At 37.6% G+C, this 19380-nt stretch overlaps 3 protein-coding genes across 5 annotated transcripts in view; 1 reads left to right on the top strand and 2 right to left on the bottom strand.

Annotated features, from left to right (window-relative positions):
• Positions 1 to 1836, bottom strand: part of fggy (FGGY carbohydrate kinase domain containing) — a 13685-nt gene extending 11849 nt beyond the window's left edge. The window contains exons 1-2 of one of the 2 annotated variants that reach the window (XM_024273767.1): positions 1709 to 1836; positions 1301 to 1504 (exon numbers count right to left, since the gene is read on the bottom strand). In XM_024273767.1, the coding sequence (XP_024129535.1) occupies positions 1301 to 1483 (183 nt within the window). In that variant the 5' untranslated portion in view covers positions 1484 to 1504; positions 1709 to 1836. Of the gene's footprint in view, positions 1 to 1300; positions 1689 to 1708 lie in introns of those variants that run through there. The other variant, XM_024273768.2, reaches the window with a different exon arrangement.
• A 2294-nt stretch (positions 1837 to 4130) lies between these two features.
• Positions 4131 to 6463, top strand: LOC112147409 (transcription factor AP-1). The gene has a single exon (XM_024273769.2). The coding sequence runs from the start codon at positions 5067 to 5069 to the stop codon at positions 5946 to 5948; it is 882 nt and encodes a 293-aa protein (XP_024129537.1). The 5' UTR covers positions 4131 to 5066; the 3' UTR covers positions 5949 to 6463.
• Positions 6464 to 10822: 4359 nt separating this feature from the next.
• tada1 (transcriptional adaptor 1) lies at positions 10823 to 18377 on the bottom strand. 2 transcript variants are annotated; one of them, XM_024273142.2, is made up of 9 exons: positions 17413 to 18377; positions 15886 to 15977; positions 15739 to 15804; positions 15405 to 15499; positions 15073 to 15285; positions 13672 to 13823; positions 13344 to 13500; positions 11581 to 11724; positions 10823 to 11254 (listed from the first exon to the last, which is right to left on the bottom strand). In XM_024273142.2, exons 1-9 carry the CDS (start codon positions 17484 to 17486, stop codon positions 11249 to 11251), a joined length of 999 nt encoding a protein of 332 aa, XP_024128910.1. In that variant the 5' UTR covers positions 17487 to 18377; the 3' UTR covers positions 10823 to 11248. The 2 variants fall into 2 exon arrangements, with proteins under 2 accessions (XP_024128910.1, XP_024128909.1); XM_024273141.2 differs by having other exon boundaries at positions 10823 to 11724.
• Between the last annotated feature and the right edge of the window lie 1003 nt (positions 18378 to 19380).

The raw sequence follows: 19380 nt of genomic DNA, 5'->3' as shown, positions 1-19380 counted from the left end.
AAAAAAAAAAAAAAAAAAAAAAAAATTTAGCCAAAACAGCTAACATGTAGCTGAACTATTAGCTAAACTCCAAAATAGCCCCCCAAAAAAAACCTTAATAAATGCCAAAATAGTCCAAAAAGCTAGAATAAAGTGCAAAAACTTTGGAATTATGTCCAATTAAATTTCTGCGTCCAAAGACAAGGACAGGAAATTACAAGGGCTATGGAGAGAATATAGTCTTAGTCGATTTGTGAGTGTGTAATTCTTGATTTGTAACTCATTTTGTGCATAACTGTGTGTGCTTGCAATTATCTATTCACTTATACAAAAATGACAAAATGCAAACTATAATTAACATATGCACAACTTGAAATTACAACAATTGAAGACTAACTACACATACAAGTCTTTAAAAAAAGAACACAACAATCACCTGATACTGAAATCTGATTTGAGACTCTTTTCATGTCTCCAAGGGAAAGTCCTGAGCAAGCGAGGAGAACAGAGAAACTTTAGCATTGAGTGTTTTAAAAACACATATTTACACTTTTTGTATTAATTATTGGGCTTATCTGTTTAAGAAAGTGGTAAAATGTCATGTTTTCACCATGATAGTCACTTACGGACTAATCTTTTCTTTCTCGGTTTTATGTGTGCGTAACAAGCTATTTGTTTATAAGCTGTTGTAATTTTAAGCTGTGCATGTGTACATTTTATTTTTTATTATTTTGTCATTTTTGCATAAATTAGATTGTATGAGTTACAAATAAAGAATTGTGCACACTTAAAGTCGTGTCCAAAGTTACACACAAATCAAGAGTTATATGCGCACAAATCCAAAGTTACGCACAAATCAAGAGTTATACGCGCACAAATCCAAAGTTACGCACAAATCAAGAGTTATACGCGCACAAATCCAAAGTTACACACAAATCAAGAATGACACGGACAAATCAGGTTATTTCTCTCCATAGTAAGTCTCAAATCAGATCTGTACATAAATGTGTTTGTGTGTATCAGTTTATTGGTGTGTACTTTTTAAAGATTTGTATGTGTAGTTATTCATTTTTGTACTAGTGAATTGCAACTACAATTGCAAGTACACACAAATAAGCACAAAATGTATTCTATTAGTTAAAAATCAAGAATTACGCACACAAATCTATTTTCCTTCCATACAGGGCTTGCTACAGTGATTTCCTCAGAAAAGTACATCATGATAGTGCAGCACTGGGAATGATGCTGCATGTTCCAGTCTGAGCCCCTGCTTCTAACCAGCTGTGGATCAGTGTCTGATCCAAATGGACGAACCCCCTACTTTGACAACTGCGCAGCACTTCTGCCATATCTCAGTGGAGGACTGGACGAAGTGCTCCGGCTCCGGCTTCCAGATGCTGATGGGCTCCTCCGCGGTGCACCTCACCCGGCCGTCCGCGGTCACCAGAGCGGCCCTCACGCTGCCGGTCCCCACGTCCACCCCGACATAGAAGCGCTCCGCCATCAGGACAGGCAGCTCTGGGTCCTGATCGATCACAAACCAGTTTGTTTCATCATTGCAGAGGTGAAAATCAAACTTGACCCCCTAGAAAACTTTCTTTCATCCACATGATTCAAGTGGTACAAGGGACGGTTTGCACGCGCGGTGTAAACGGATTCACGTGTACAAATGGTGAACATGTACTTAAAGAAAGACATATTCACTACTGCTGCATCGAATCGAACCTACCCGTTGATATAAAATGTCACAACAGCATGTAGGTTCATGGTCCAAGTTTGTAACCGTTGTACTCTGCGCTGCAGAGCGCTACAGATACGGGTAGCGAAAGAGGACAAAAAGTATCCGTCCGCCCCCACCCCTTTTTTTTTTTAATTTATTTATTTATTTTCTCTTTTTCTCTTGTTTTTGCAAGAAACATATACTGAAAACGCTGAAATATGTCTCAAATGAAAAAAAAATTTAAAAAGACACAAAACATAACCATGACCTACATTTAAGGAGTCTAATATACAGCTTTGTCAGATTTAATTTAAAGGCAAATTAATTTGAAGGGACATTGAATAAATAAATAGAAAAAAAATATGCAGCGAATATTAATACTTCTTGCATTTACAATTTTCTAAATGTTTTATATTTTGACTGGTTAAAATCTACAAGAAAGGCCAACTCCACAAACCACTCTGGTCTGATTAGAAAATTGTCTATTTTAATGTATAATATATTTGTTCGTCATAAAAACAAACTTTGAAAAAACTCCAAAAGGTTTTTTTTAGCACCTTTAGCAAAACATATTTTATTTAAGTGTTCTACCGTGTTTTAGTCTCATATAAAAGTTCAGAATTGTAGTTGTCTTGAACTTTACTTTTTATTCACTATATTGTAAACCTCAAATGTTCCAATTCAATCTCAAGAAATATTCAATTAGTATACTCCCCATGCAACATGTACACTTGCTTTTACTAAATCTCAGTTATACACTTGAAATAATACACTTCAAGTGTTCTGCTTTTGGCTTTGGGACAGGCAGCTGTTCTGACCACGCTGACTGTACCTAAAACCACCAGCTAACTGCCTTATGATTGCGTTTATTTATACTTTATAATATATGTTGTTTGACTTAACAAATGAGGCCAGCATTCACTCTTCAAAGCAAATCATGAATGGATTCTGTTGCCATGCAAGTTATCGAAATAGGAGCCAGCAGCTCAAAAGCCTCATAGTTGACCTCTGTATTCCACTATGTGTCTCCTGTTCTTGCAGGAGATAAGCAGCTGTGTAAAGAAAGGGGTCCTGGCTGTGACCACTATGTTTGGATCAGCAATGGTCAGAAGTGAGAGGGGGGGAGTCTGGGGATAAACTAAGCAGCAGGACAGGAAGAAACAGATGGTCTTCGACAAACACAGTGCAGACAGTGTTTGAAATCTCATCCGTCTCTCCCCGCGCTCACAGGGATTCCGTGTGTGTTCCTTAGTCGTGCCTGAAGGGAATCAAAACTTTGCCATGTTGATCCATTAGCACTTGCGATGTAACCTGTGTTTGGCCCTCATGAAAGGGAAGGGTGTTTGAACGGATCCTTGACTTCCCCAATTTTACAACAAAAACAGCCCAGGACCTGTTGGGTCAAGCAGAGCCTGTTTTCTGATTAGAAAACTGCATGTAGTGGAAACAGCTGGCCCAGACTGGGAAAGAGGAAAACAGAGAGGAAGCTGACAGAGAAACAGGAAGCACAGCTTTGAAGCACTAAACTGAATGGAACTTCGTATTTGGTGGTCTTGCAGGTGTACAGACAGGGGCCAAGAAAGAAGAATGGACGAAACAAAAGAATAAAAGGAGAACAAAGAATAAATCAAACTACAATTTGGCACTATATTTCCTTAAAGTCCCACTCCGATCATCTTTTGATCTACTTTAAAAAACATTCCCAGTGGTCTTTTATTTATGATATTAAAAAAACCAAACATTTTCTAGGACATATTTTTCACAGTTAATCAAATATTCGCCTTGGAGTTGGTACAAAGTAAGCCTACACTCATTTCCCATCATCCCTTTGTTTACGTCCTCTCCCACTATCTTACAGTCCCTTTCAACCCCAACATAACATTACCGGTGCAACAAAAATGGCAAGTAATATTGGAGCTATCCAGGCATACAGTTTTGTACCAGATACCACACATTGAAAGAAACAAACACATCCACAAGTGGATGCATCACAACAAAGCGGAGCAGGCAGCTTGGCCTGCTGGTTGTAGATTTTATATAACAACCGCAAGCTTTTTCCAACTACATTTTTTCATCTGCTCCTGATTCACAGTGATTTGTACGACTGAGTATTAGGGCCACAAAAAAAAAAAAGTAATATTACAAGATTAAAAGATACATACATTTACTTCTTTTTGTCTTGTAAATTTCTGACTTTAAATCGTATAATATTATTATTATTATTTTGGTGGTCTGTTGTGCTTCATACATGTCCTCCATCATGAGAAAAATGCTACAAAAACACGTTAAAGAAACACCAAAACCACAATTTCCCCAAAACAGTTGCTTTCTATTATGGTTTTTATAAAAATGTCTGGTTATGAAGACGATGCGTTGAGTCAAAGCAGCTGTGGGTAATCACAGTTTAACAGAAGCTTTTCACTTATTTATGGGTATCTTGAGGAGAATGTGTTAAATAATACAACAGGGGGAAACCAGACGCGGTGGACTACAAACGCTACAGTCTTAAATCAGCCCATATAAGTAAAAAAATGTAACAAAAAAATGATTTCTATATATTATGTGTGGGAAAAGATGCTAGTGTTAGCTAAAAAGAATTGTAAATGATTTAAAAAGAACGTTTCAAGTTGTTTTTTTACTGTAAACAATAAGTGTGTTGATGTTTTCCACTCAATTAACATAATAAACAGGTAATTACTTTCATTTTTTTTAAATAAATTAATAACTTTCAAATTTCTTGTTGAAAAACCTTATTTAAAACTAATTACAATAAAATATTTAGCCTTAAGAACTGAGAAGTAAAAAAAAAAGAGCGGGTAACTAAATATTCAAAAACACTACGTAATCCCAGGATACATTGCTGCGCTCCCTGCATTACCTAAGCCCAGAAGGCACCGCGGTGGGGGCGGTGAGACGGCCGGTCGCCGTAGCAACGTACATGTCATTATCAAAGCCCCACCCATCCACCTCGCCTGCAGCCAATCAGCGGCCGTAGAAGTGACATCATTGTTATTTTCAGTCGGGCTGCAGCTTAGAGGTGGATAAAGTTCGTCTCCACGTTGGAAGTGATTGAAAGTATTACTCGTTTTCAGGCATTGTTTTTATTTTTCTTTGACGGAGGATATATCAAAGACTGTAGTTGAGGCGTAAAAGGTGGGAAAAGTACTTTTGTTGTTTTATTTTTTATATAAATCGATGACGGCTTCCAAGAAGAAAAGTTTTCCCGGGACGCTAAGTTGTCAAGTGAGTTGAACTTCGACAATAGGCTGAAAACAAGAGACGTACTATAGAAAAGCTTCTTTTTTATAAAAACTTTCGACATTTTTTTTTATTGGATACAATATTTTTTTTAGTCGAAGCTAACTTTATGTCTAGAAAAATGGAAGCGACTTTTTACGACGAAGCCTCGAACTCTCAGAGTGACGGGACGTCCGCCTATGGGTTCAACCCGAAAACCCTCAAGCAAACCATGACTTTGAATCTAAACGACCCGAAGAACTTTAAGCCTCAGCTCAGCTCCAAGGCTCTGGACATCCTGACGTCCCCCGACGTGGGGCTGTTGAAGCTCGCGTCTCCGGAGCTGGAGCGGCTAATCATCCAATCCTGCAACGGCCTGACGACTCCCACCCCGACCCAGTTCGTGTGCTCCAAGAACATCACCGACGAGCAGGAGGGCTTCGCCGAAGGCTTCGTTCGGGCTCTAGCGGAGCTCCACTACCAGCAGATCCCCGCGGGGCACCCCGATGGACAGACAGCCGGCGGGTGCGAGGAGGGCGCCGGGATTCCCTACAGCCGCGCGGCGCGCGCCGAGCCGCCGGAGTACACCAACCTAGCCACCTTCAGCCGGCAGGAAGCGGCACCTGTCAGCGACCGGGCGGGCTACCCCGCCGCCCCGCTGGCGGCGCAGCACCCGCGGCTCCAGGCGCTCAAGGAGGAGCCCCAAACGGTCCCCGAGATGACCGGCGAGACGCCGCCGCTCTCCCCCATCGACATGGAGACCCAGGAGCGGATCAAAGCGGAGAGGAAGCGCATGCGGAACCGGGTGGCCGCGTCCAAGTGCCGGAAGAGGAAGCTGGAGAGGATCTCCCGGCTGGAGGACCGGGTCAAGAACCTGAAGAGCCAAAACACGGAGCTGGTCTCCTCCGCCAACCTGCTCCGGGACGAGCTGGCTTTGCTAAAGCAGAAGGTCATGGACCACGTGAACAGCGGCTGCCAGCTCATCCTCACACAGCAGCTCCAAGGCTACTAAGACAGATGAGTTCTAAGTGACTTTGCTTGGGGACCAAACGCAACTTTTGAAGTGGTCCTTGGAGCTTTTCAGGGAAGTTTCTTCTTCACCACCAAATCCCCCCTCAGTGTTGAGAAAAACTTTGCACCTTTAGTCTGTCTTCATCCACAAAGTTACATCCCAGCACGGCAACTCCCCCACCTACAACCCCTCCAAGGAAGCCTGCATTTGGGCCGGTGTGGGCTGCAAACACAATGCAAGTCAGGCCTGAAGACTGCATCATTATTGTCTGTAGCAACACTTGCATGAGGCGTTCAGGCACCAGCGTTTGTACAGAGAAACACTAACAACCTTTTCCACACCTTTTGGGACTTTACAGGTGTGCGTTATATTGACAAAAAAACTGCCTTACTCCATGACACTTCTGTGAAAATGGCTGTAAAAATAAAACTTTGTAACATTTGTAGCCTGCGCAGCATTTTGAGCACTTAACTGTAAATATGTCATAATAAAAATAAGAATTAAAAAACAAAAAACCCGCGTGAGTAATTCTTCAAAACGTGGATGACTCTGGGACAGGACGAAGGAGGGAGGGGAGAGGATTGAAGTCATCGATGAGGAGCTCTACTCGAACGCTGATTGGACGATGGGTTCCGGAAGAAAGCCAAATATGGTAAGAAGTCTCTGAATCACTAGGTGCGTCTCCGTCTGACTTCATCCGAGACAAAACGAAGGACAAATTAAAACAAAAATGTCAATTTAAGCACATTTAGTTCTTATTTTTTTACTTTTATCTCACAAGAAGTTAGAAATAGTTCTTATTTTCCCCCAAACAGGTAAAGAATTTTAAAAAGAGAGCTGAACTAGTGATGTGTTCAGGACACACCTCAAAACAGAAAAAAACATGTTTTTGGGCTTTGTTTTGAATAAATGCGACGTTTGACCAGAAAAAATATGGTTAAAAATGTATGTCTTAGAATAAACAGAGAATATAAATCTTATTCTATGCTTTTTGGTTGCTCCTTTTGGGGGTCGTGTCCAGCTAACCCAGGGGCGGACATGCCATTTGGCAAAAGTGGGCGAATCCTGGGCCCCCCAAAACTCTGAGGGCCGAAAACTTAATAAAAGTGTCTGAAATAAATTTTACACCCACTATTATTGACAGTGTTTACTGAAGAGCCTGACGGGTGAAGGAGCCTGGAATATTTCAGCTGTCGGACATTTTGGGAAAAGATTTCAATAATTCACCAGTTTCGCAAATGCCTTGGGGAAATATGAACGTGCATTCAAATCATCCGCCGTTTACATTTCTGTGATCAAATCAGTCGTCACTGGATTTTTTCTGCGAGTTTAATACAAAACTTACGGTCCGTGCTTGCTTGAAAATCCTCAAGACTCAGGGGAGCTTTAGGAAACATTATATTATTGCCTTTTATGAATACATATTACTATTAAAGAATGTGATAATTATGTGAAATTGACTGTCCATTACTGTTTTTTAGAAATCCAATCTCAAAATCTCTTAGCACTGATATAAATTGGTTAATTTTGGCTATGAATGAATCCCAATCATCAATTTAGTACATTAGAAATCCTTCACAGACATACTTAGTACTTTAAACAAAATGTATCCTAGAAAAATATAGAGCATTCATACTGTGTAGTTTTTAACAAATCAACGTATGAATTATCATAAAAGGTGCAAAAAATGACACCAGTTAACTGACTTTGGCAGAGAATATATCTTGATTGTAAATTTAGTACATCGACATTCTTTCACAGACCTACCTAGTACTTCAAGGAGTACTACTCCTGGAAACATGAAGTATTTTTACTGCACAGTTTTTGAGAAAAGTACATCTGAAACACTATAAGAATGTCTCATTTTTACGTCAGTTAAAAGACTTTGGGTGGGGCTCATTCTTGATTCTTATTTTAGTACATACTTAAAATGTTTGGCCAACATGAATTTACACGAGTTATTGCGCTTGGACACATTTAAATGTGTGTGCGCAATACAGCAACATGCATCCTGGCCACACTTAAGATGTGTGGCCAAAAAAAAAAATAACCGTGGACGCACGTAAAATACAGCTTTGCACCGTGACCAAAGATCTCGCTGAACTAGATTGTTTTAAAGCCCCCGTCATTAAATTTTTTTTAACCATTTTATTAAAATGAAATATATATTAATTTTCAGATAGATTTTTTTTCTAAGTCATATTTTTTTAGAAAAAGGAGAATTGTTCTGGTACAGTCTTGGGATATGTCAGAATATGTATCGTATTGCCAGGCTCTTGCCAATACACATCCCTAGTGAGAACGGTATCCAAATAGCTTTAAGAATTTAGAGCCCAAGATAGTTCCACACTATAATTTTTTTAGTTGTTGGGGAGAAGGGAGGAAATTTTGGATATAACTTCAGCGTTGCCAGATAGTGCTGTTTCCTGCCCAGTTTGGCGGTTTTGATTTCAATTTTTCAGATAAAAATTGCTTTGGGTGGGAGGACATAAACTCAGCAGATTTGGAATGGGTTCGATGTCTTTTAGTTTCTTATTGAAGTGCATTTCAACCAGCGACATGGGGTCTGGGGAAGCAGGTGAAGCAGTGCCTCACCTGTATTTTGTATATTTCCTGTTCACTTTCTGCTCAGGCTCACAGCAGATTGTGCAGCCCTACTTCAAGTGGGTTGATGCCGAATAGAACCCCTGCAGAGGGGAACATGTTATTGTTCGTCTGGGGCCCCCAAACCGCTAAGTCTGCCACTGATCTAACCCTATCCTCAGTATTTTCCTTGCTAAACCACACAAACCATTCTCAGTCTCTTTCACCGCGACCGTAAGACTCCTTCCTGGTCTTCCATTTGGTCTCCCTCTGGTAACTCCAACCTCAGCACCCTTTAACCCATATAAACATGATCGTGTCCAAACCCTCTCAGTTTGGTTTCTCTGGAAACATATAACATGTGCTGTTCCTCTGATGTATTTCATTCCTGATTGAAGACATCTTCAACGCTGCTTTCTGTCTATTTTTAAGAGTCTCTAAACCAACAACACGACTGCTCTTTTTTGCACATCACACCAAAACCTTCCTCCACCCGTTCCAGCCTGCTCACACACACCCCTTCACTTCTTTCCCACACTCTCTGTTGGTCTAGACTAGACATGTCCCAAGTCTGGCCTGTGGGCCGACTCTGGCCCACGTTCAGGCTTCTATATATTTTTTTTAAAATCAATCATATGTGGCCTCAAACCCTTCCTAAGAACTACAGTTTTTATTGTGATTGGCTAAATTATGTCATAAGTCGTTGTAAACCTGTGGCGACATGACCTTCAGAACCTTAAGGGCCGAACGAGAAGACCAGATTTATTTGTTTCTGTGATCAAAACATTAGGTGAAGATAACTATTTAGGCAATTTTCTTGTGATTTAAATTAGAAGTTTACAGTGAGCATTTAAAAGTCAATATTAGGGGTGTATACGATATGTATTGTATCGTATCACCATGCTCTTGCCAAGACACACCCCTAGTAAATATGCAGACTTTCACATTACAAAATCTAGCCTTTTTTGAAAAGGTTTTGTACACCCTTGGTCTAGATTGTTGACCCTAAATATTTGAATTCCTTCTTCACCTACATTTTCTGAAACCTCCTCTTCAGTTCCTCTCATGTACACACCTGTCTTTCACTATAGATCACAGTGTCATCTGCAAACAGCATGATCCACAAAGACTTCTGTCTAACTTCATCTGTCCGTCGGTCCATCTCCACATTAAACAGAAGGGACTCAAGGCTGATCCCACCTCCACCTTGAAGTCCTCTGTCTTCACAACTAAAGCACATCTCACCAATGTCCTAAGCTTCAATTTCAGTCCAGACTTCCTCGTGCAAACTACAGCTCATCTCTATCATAGTCTTTTCCGAGATCTACAAAGACTCAACAGAGATCTTCTGACCTCCTTTGTTCTTCTTCAGAACAGCCAAAATAGCATCAGTGGATCTTCTTCTTGACATTAAACCGTACTGTTGCTCACAAATGGTTCTGACATAAGCCTCATTTCCCACAACTTTATCAAGCCATATTCCTCTGTAGTTTCCACATTTCTGCACATGTTTTTTTTAGACAGGCACCAGTACACCTCTCCTCCATTACTCAGACATCCTCTCACGGTCATAGATCTCATGAAAGTCCAGTTATAAAACACATTACAAACTCCTTAAAAGTGATATAAGAAAAACCTTAAACCTTATGAATGTAAATTTAGTTTTTGACAGTTTTAAAATTAAAATAAATTGAAATAAACATTTAAAGGGCTGTAAACATATCCACATTTCTTTTCACTTTAGCAAAAATATGTACAAATTCTAAAGATTTGGATGCAAAAAAAAAATCAGATTTTCAACTAAACCTAATTTTCACAATGGTTTGAATAATTAAGAGCAAAAAGCTGTGAACAATTATCCAGGGTAAATAATTTGCCTTGTATAGATGACTAACGTAGTCCTGTGTGCTACATAGTTTTCTTGAAGAAAACATCTTAATATTTTTAAATATTCAAGATTTAAACTGTAATAAATATATAGCTGGTGGAAATAGTTGACAGACTCTGGATCAGTGGTTCAACATTTTGTGAGGTTGATGAGCTGAATAGATCATTTTTATATCATGATTATAACAACGTTTTTGCTAATCTTCCATTTACAAAAGATGCTTGGTTAGAATTGGTTCCAAAAAAGCTGTTTTGAAGTTGTTTTCAGGTGAGAGGACATAATGAGAATGTTAGGAGTGAAGTCAGACACTGTCCGGGTATTCAGGACATGCGTCTGCTGTCCTGCTGCTAGAGGCTCCTAAAGCTACTCATAAAGCAAAAGAGGTTGTGACCACAAGGAGACATTTTAAAATTCAGATTTTTTTATTTTATTTTAAATTTGTAACAAAAAGCAGTATAAATGTTCTTTATTTACATATAAGCATAAACAAACAAAATCTGTACAGATGGCGTCACTAGAAAATGTCCAATGATGACACAGTTCAGGACTAAACGGAGATGTCTGGAGCTGGTTTTAGACAACTTTTGCACTCGTGTTTGAAGAAGTTGTACTATCAAGTACGTCCCACAGACCACCGATGGCCTCAGGTCTGTGTGGGCCCCTCCACGTTGAAAAAGTGAGCTCTGCCTTTGACACGGTGGAATATCCTCGGCTTGTGAAGGCAGATGATTTAGTGACCAGAAAAACCTGCTCCTTGGGTGCATTCATGGAGTCAGCTGACCCGACCTGCTGCCAGATGAATGCAGTACTTTTCCACCGGGTGCCTCCTTCACATCTGTTAAGCAACATTTTTAAAAGTTGAGTGTCTCTTTGTGTTTTGTTGTGAGGCTTTGTGGTCAAAGGATGTGCAACTAAACTGTCCAAAAACCACTCATTTAACTCCAACTGCTGTAATTTAGAAAAAACTAAACGCGAACAATAAATTTACATCATCTTAATAAAGCAGCCATGAACCAACAATGGTCTGAGTCCGTTTAAACATTTGTTCCATCTTATTTATCTCTTCATGAACTGCAGTGGAGCTTTTCCCAGCAACGCCTCGCATCTACCAGCGCCTCACCGGAGGCGGTTCCGGTCTGGCGTCAGCGGCCCTCAGCTCACCATCACGCCCTCTTTAGCCGCCAGCCGCTGCCGATGCACGCGGTCCTGCTCCAGTTCTTCGTGACTGGGGTGCCAGAGGCGAGCCAGGATGCGCTCCATGTTCAGGGCGTACATAGTGTGGGAGGGCATCACGCTGTGATGAACCTGCACCCGACAAACGGGACAAAAACAAACTCGGGTTACGCAGCAGCAAAAACACAATGCACAAATGAATCTAAAGAAGGTAAAAATATATATATATATATTTAAATGACTTGTAAGAACAGTAATTTTATGAATAAAGTTTCTAAAAATCAAAATATTCCCAGTAGAAGAACACGTCTTGATGACTAGTATTTTTTATTTTAAAATAAGAATTCTTGGTAAAAGCATTTTACTCATCCTGTTGGCATTTTTTTGGGGGTTTATTTAAAGATTTTCTTTTCTTCCCTTTAGATTTTCAGAGTTTTTCCACATATTTCGAGAGGAGCCTGTTTTTACAGAGGAAATCTCAAAGAAACTTAAGCTATTTCTTGGAGTCATCTTTAGTCTATCAATCTGAACAGCAGCATATCGGAAAAACGAAGATCTGAATATTAATTACAATCCTGTACATACGATAAAATATAATTTACTATGGTATATTTACCTTACTAACTAAGGTAAACTATTGCAATGTGCTTTTTCATTTTGACCTTTCATTTCAGATAATTGGTGCCTTTGCAGCAGCTGGTTTCAAAAGTTAACTTGTTTTTAAATCAAAACTGTTCAGTCAGGAGGATATTCGGTACAAAAACTCCTAACAATACTTTCAGATTTGTTTGTTTTGACCATTTTGCTATTTTACTTTTTTGCTGTTCATATACATTTTATTATTATTTTTATTTAATTTTTACAATTATTATTTTTTTTTGTTTTTATATATTTTATTTTTATTACTTTTAAAGTATTATTTTTAATCAATGAATTTGTTTATTTTTATACGCATTTCAAATGATTTTGATTGAACTGTAGTTTTAGTAAAGTTTAAAGCTACAGACATTAAATACTGACTTCAATGAAAATTATGTTTTTAACATGTCCTTGAGACATTTTTTCTGCAGATGGAGGACATGGATATGAAGAAAATTAACCTAAAAATGTCAGTTTTTGAGTATTTCTTTCTCTAAATCATCAAGGATCAGACAAAAAATGTAGTTTGAAAAAGATCTTTTTCATGAAGTAAAAAATATGCTGGGCGGGGCTCAAGCTCCCTGCTCTGCTCTGCAATGGGGAGGGGAAATGGGGGCGGGATTGCTTTGCGCCAACAGCCCCGCACTCAACTCAGACGTGAGTTTCTAATAAACTGCTGCTGCTCTGCAGAAACTATTTCCTAGAAATGACACTTAAAAAATGTCTAAAAATAGCACAATCGTAACTAAAAAACCACTGGGAACACTTTACAACAGACCAAAAGATGATCGGAGTGGGACTTAAGCTTTTCTCATAAGAAGCAGAGAGAATTATGTGAATTTATATATATATAAAAAAAAACAAAAAAAACAGATAAAATAAAATAGACTTCACAAGCTTAACTTGAAAAAAAAAAGTTTTAAATGCATAAATTTAGAATTTTTGGGGACCAATTTAGTTTTAAAGAAATCTTTCTTGATTCTATAAAGGAACTAGACTAAATCTTTGCTTTCTACCTTTAAAAATCACAATGACCGTCCTGCTCTTTACATTTATATTATTTTACAAGAATAACTAACTAACTGGTAGAAGTGACAAAGTTTTCCTCTGACCTTCAGAGCTTCCAGGAGGTCGAACATGCTGATTGGAGGAAGAGGAGCTGACGGGCTGTTGGAGGAGCAGGCCAGGAGGTGCACGGCTTTCTGCTCAGCTTCATCGGGGGGGATCTGGGGTGGGGGGCCTGCAGGGAGGGAGGCGTTTGGAGGAGGACTGCAGGAGAAGAAAAGGAGAAAAAAAACGTAACTAACAATCAGGGAGCGTTAACTATTCGTCAGATAAGAAGGTCGGAGTTTTGAAATTCCGTGCATTTTAAAAAGTAATGGAGTTCCAGCTGCACATCTAGAATGACAAAAGCAGCTTTTGACTCGTTTCATCGCCCACCATTCCGTAACGCTGTGGTAGGCGGCCAGGCTGTTCTTCAGATACGGTTGCGGCGTGACGTCACTGCCGAAGGCATAAGGGAAGTGGCCGTCTCGTAATCGGTACGCTTTCCTCCGAGTGATGACGGCGGTGAGGACGTCTTTCAGGTGGTGCTGCAACAGCAGTTACAACACAATTGTAAATTAGTACATCGTTTATCCATCTATAATCATGTATTTGAGCAATTCAAATTTACCAGAATAAATCAGAAAATAAAAAATATATTATGCAGTCATTCCCTCCTTACTATATACAAGGTTTTGAGTTAAAGAAAAGTTATCCACAAATGTCGTCATTTAGAATGAAGAAATAATTATTGACGTACGATGCAATGCAGGAGTTTCTGAAGTTAACACAGAAAATTCCCTTTAATATAAAGAAAGAAGTGTTCTTTTTAGAGTGTCATAGAATGACCCATCGTATTTAACGTCTGAAATCTCTACAATGAGTTCACAGGGTTTGATGCTCATCAAAATACAACTTTTAAAATCAAAGTTAGATAAACTTCCAAAAATAGCACTGCAACACAAATAACTAACTTAAAGACCCACTCCGATGAAAATTGTGTTTTTAACACATTATCTTGTGGAATTCTTCTGATGATGGAGAACATATTTAAAGAAAATTAAGCTTAAAACTGAACTTCTGAGTATTTTTTTACTCAAATCACAGCTGATGAAAGCATGCCGTTTGAAAATGATTGTATTTGCTTCATTCTGATGCACTTGCAGACAAATAGATCAATTAATGTCTTTGTTTTCCTCGTCTGAGGTCCCATCTGGATCAGAACTGTACGGCTGGATTGCTCAGAAACTGTCTTAGAAAATGACACTTTTTTGATTTGGACTAAAAGCAGCAAAATCAAAATGAAGAAAAACACTGGGAACAATTTTACAATAGATCAAAAGATAATCGGAGTGAGTCTTTAAAAAAAGGGAATTTTCAGTGTAATATTGACAAGAGAATTTTTTTTTAGCATAGATATAGATTCACCAGAGTGATCTGAAGTTGCCGTTGAAATTTTGAGCATCAAAAGTTAGAAAGTAGGATTAACTCCACACATTTCAAATGTTTTGAAATTAAAATAATTTTCAAAAGCCAATCCATTGGACAATTACTCCTAATTATGCATTATTAGCTAATTTTACACAAAAAACAACAACAAACAAACTTCCATATTTCTTATGAATAGAAAAATAAAGTAACAAACTTTTTGTGAGCAGTCTCTGTATAAGCTTATTTTTATGTAAAAGTTGAATATTTTTAAATGGAAATCTTTAGGAATTTCCTCTCTTTTTAAGCAAGCCCTCTAGTGGCCATTTGAGTAACTGCAACATTGAGTGACTGGTTATTCCTCCACACCTCGACAGCAAAGGCCATGGTGCTGATGGCGTCCTCCGTGATGTTGTCGAGGCCCAGCTCAAAAGCGGTCACCATCATGCGGGCCTCCAGCTGACCGCGGGTGGGCAACAGCAGAGTGTGGGCACTCAGGCGCAGTTCCTCCTCCTCACCCCCCGCCTCTCGTGGGCTGAAGGGCTGAGCGGCACTAAGAGGGTTGTGAGGCTGAAAGCGATGCTGCGGAAAAAATATGCCCAAAGAAGCATGTTTTTTTAAATTTAGATGGTGCTGAACTTCAGAGCACCAATCAAAATGTAGTTTGTGCTGAGCATAGTGGCCTTCAAACTAAGACTTACATCAAATTTTTGTCTGGAGGAACATTTTTTCTTCCCTTTTGCTTTGCCAGGCTTTGAAGGACAGTTCCCCTGCCACTGTAACGATCCTGTGCCCTCTAGTGGACAGAAAAAGAAAGACATCGATTTCAAAGATGAATATCTTACAGCAAAATATCACTTAAATTTAACCAAATAATTTTAGCATTAACTACCAGCATCAACAACAATCATTCCACATGCAAATAAGTAAACAGGCTGACTTAAGAAGAGCCCCCCCAACAGGAAAAACAGCTCCATTTTAGTGTCCTTATTTTGATCCTTCAAAATAAAATGTTTAACTTATTCAAGTACATACCTGGTGTGGAAACGATGATCTGGCATCGTGTGAGAATGGCGAGGAGGAAATCATTGTGAACATGAACTGCAATAGAGGACAGATGAGGAAACTCTTAACTCTAATTTCATTTTTTAGGAAATTGCAGTAAAACTTCACTTCTCTTACCATTCTCCTGAGCCAACAGTCGACGGGCTTCAATGTCAAACTCTTCTTTACTGATCTTGTGTTTGAACCACAACTTCAGATTAGCCCAATAACTGCACGGAGGGTCAAAAGGAAACCAGCAGTTTAGATTCAGAACCTTTCCATAAGTTTGTAAAGTATTTCATCTCGGTGTTGTAATGTGTTCTTCACATGCATCTGTTAATTTAGGTTTCTATTATTTATTGTGATGAAATTCTGATTAATTCATATCAATATTTTCTGTATTTTACATACATCTGGTTTTTTTTTCAATTGTTTCAAAAATAATGTAAATTAAAGTAAAGTAAAATTAAAATCATGTTAAAGTCTAACAGGCTAAAGGTATTTGTAAAAATCTAAAGAAATGTTGTAACTACAGTTTAAGAACATTTTTTTAATCTGTCCATTGTCTCTTTTCCTCTTTTTTTAAACCTTTATTCATATATTAATTCATTTGTTTGCATAGAATTTTTAACACACTGAAGCAATTCTATGATATTTACGCAGTCTATAATTTAGGCTGATAAAATAACAGTTTTGGAAAAACAACGGCTGCTATCTTTTCAACAAGAATATTTGAAATACAACTAAATTTGGGGGGTTGAAAAGGAAAAAAAAAATACCATTTATCTATTTGGCTGTGCAAAAACTCTTTTAAGGGTTTTTATTTGTAATGAGAAAAGATCTACAAATAAAGTCACCAGATAAGGTAAGAGTCCACTTTATACTATAAGATCTCAGAGTTTAGAATATTACACGCACAAAAACAAAATACACAAATATAAATCAACACAGATAGATTTACAGTTCAACACAGCTTCATCAAATATTGGCGTAATTGTCAAATTAAGTTCAAAATTCTATTTTGATAAGTTAAGAGTTAATAGTTTACAAATAACTAGAGATTGAAATTGAATTAAAGTGGATCATGCTTTAAAAACGCATTAAAATGACCACTTTAAACACCAAATGAGAGAAGTTTATCGAAAATGTAAAAAGTAAAGATGAATCGAGATTGCACTTTCAAAGCAAATGTCAATTTAACTTTAATTAAACTAATCTAATCCCACACGATGCCCTTATAAGAAATATATTGTAGTAGTAGCTTTAATGATTCATATTTCTATTATATTTTTTTTCAATAAGGGTTTTTTTTAAGTACACTCGAAAGTGCCTTCATCATTTCACTTAAGAGTATTGACTGTATGCTGAAGAGCCACAAACCCAAGTCACGCGTCTCTTAATCTAAATGAGAATCGTCTAAATAAAAATGCAAAAGTTACAGATTAAAGTTGTGTCCTGTTTCAAGTTTGTCATGTATTCAAAACCAGATTTTCAAAAAGCTAAATTTAACGATTATAAATTAGCAAAGCTAGCTCGGTGGTACAGATTGACCATGGCTTGAGAGCGTAATCAGCGATCGTTTAGAATTTACGAGGAAATAAAATCAATCTAAACCTCGAGACCATCAACAAACAGGCAGGAGATTAAAAAAAATTAACAACTTACTGCTTAACATTATCACCAATTGCATCAGTTAAATTCTTCTTCGCGATCTCGAGCTCGCTAGCATGAGCCGCCATTGCGTTTAACTACAGAATGACGTCATCATCTAGCGACACAGTTGTTTTTCTAAAAATATATTTCACCAAGGGTAAAGGTGAAATGCGGATTGTCGGACTTGTAGTATTTCTATACGTTTTGCTAATTTAACCCTCGTGTTTTTTTTTAGTTTCACTTAAAGATCTGATAAGTTTATAACATAACGATTAAAAGTTTTTTTTTTTTTTAACCAAAGCTAGATTTATTGCTTAATTTAAGATTTATCTCACAACAATTTGTCCAATGAGTTAAATCGAAATGAGAGGGAAATAGATCAAGAACGGGTATTTTTGTGTAATTTTTTTTATTAAGTGAATTTAAAAATGTAAAACAATACCCAAAATGATTAAAATATATTTAAAACGATTTCTTAAGCTGTCATAAAGTTATGCAAGCCATTAAATAAAAAGTAACACTAATTGTCAAGGTTTTTCTTAAAATACATTTTTTTTACTGTTAAATTACAGTCAGAGAATTTAACCAGCAGATGGCACCATTGTTTACTTTTTAAAAAGCCATGCACACATGTTTGAGACTTTTTGAATAATTTAAACTGATTGCAACCCATTTATCAATATTAATATTAATAAAAAAAATAATAAAGATTGCTTAAAAAAAATAGAAAAATTTTATTTAAAAAGAGGGTGGAAAAACAATTGATTTTCTGTGATAGTTCTATTTAAAACACTTAAACCAAACCATACAGTTCATCTTACTTCCTGCTTGAATATCATCATGAGTGTCTGATGTCTACAAAACATGGCTGCTAGTTCACATGCAAACATGCAAGAAGCCAATTTGCCTTGTACGAAAAGATCACCAATTGAGATGCACTTTAATGCATTGATGCTACCCCTTAAACTATTTAATTTGGAATGTTTTCATAATCCTTATTTATGCTTTATTTTTCCTGCAATTCTGATGTTTCACTATCGATAAATAATTTGACCTTTGTTTAGGTGCAGTAAGTTGTGCTTCATTCATGTGGTGTTGAGAGATTTGCTGTTTTTCTGACATTAATATGAGCTTTTTTGAGTCAGTAATTTTTCAGAACATTCCAAGTTTGCCTTTTTTTCCTGACAAACATCCAGCTGTAATTAAAAATAAGAAAGTTTTGAAAAAAAAAAAACTTCAAAATGTTCTGTTTTAAGGAATATTAATTTTCAATCAAAATTAAAGCATATTTTCATCCTGATTCTATGCTTCTCTTATGAGGTGAAATACAAAAACACTCCACACATCTGCTCCTGTTAAACTTTAGAACCCTTTGTGGCCCGTGAGTTTAAAAGTTCAATGTTAACTATTTTTCAGAAACATTTTTAGATGTGTAATAAAAAGTTACTGCCACCAGGAGGCAATCACAGAAAAGTGTTGCTTGAGTTGGTGAGCTTTTCAGCTTTCTTTGGTCTGACATGCCAAACAGACTTGTACAAAAAAATTAAAAGTGACATTATTTGGAAATTTCATGTTAAAACTATTTAGGTTGAGTACTCTTTTTAGATTTTCCAATCATGGTTTGTGTTGGTTTTTTAAAGTTAATCACTACTTTAATCATCAGTTTGTTAAATTGGGCCACAGACGAAATAAAAATGTTTGTTGAATTGTAATTTTTATGCCTTTAATAGTGTTTTTCTATGGTTCAGCAGAACTGGAACAAATTAAAGTTGTTTCTTTTTCTAGCAGTCCGTCTAAATTATACTGCAGTTGAGTTTGTCTCAAGAGAGATTTACTTCACCTTCTTTAAATATGGAGGGCAACCATCTGCCAGTTCTCCTAATAGAATTATAGAAAGCTGTCTTAGGGGATTTTAGTGTAATGACTTATTCTAAACCCTGAATTCCAGCCTAATTTAAAAGTCCCCAACATCTGCTGCTA

The sequence above is a fragment of the Oryzias melastigma genome, linkage group LG17 (genome assembly GCF_002922805.2).
Source record: "Oryzias melastigma strain HK-1 linkage group LG17, ASM292280v2, whole genome shotgun sequence".
Lineage (NCBI taxonomy): Eukaryota > Metazoa > Chordata > Actinopteri > Beloniformes > Adrianichthyidae > Oryzias > Oryzias melastigma.
The sequence above is the reverse complement of the archived record's forward strand: the minus strand, read 5'-3'. Positions and strand labels throughout refer to the sequence as shown.

Coding starts and splice junctions, on each gene's coding strand:
- LOC112147409 (XM_024273769.2), top strand. CDS start 5,067: ATGTCTAGAAAAATGGAAGCGACTTTTTACGACGAAGCCTCGAACTCT.
- tada1 (XM_024273141.2), bottom strand. CDS start 17,486: ATGGCGGCTCATGCTAGCGAGCTCGAGATCGCGAAGAAGAATTTAACT. Junction 15,500..15,738: donor GATCATCGTTTCCACACCAG/GTATGTACTTGA, acceptor TCTGTCCACTAG/AGGGCACAGGATCGTTACAG. Junction 11,725..13,343: donor ACCTCCTGGAAGCTCTGAAG/GTCAGAGGAAAA, acceptor TGTCGGGTGCAG/GTTCATCACAGCGTGATGCC.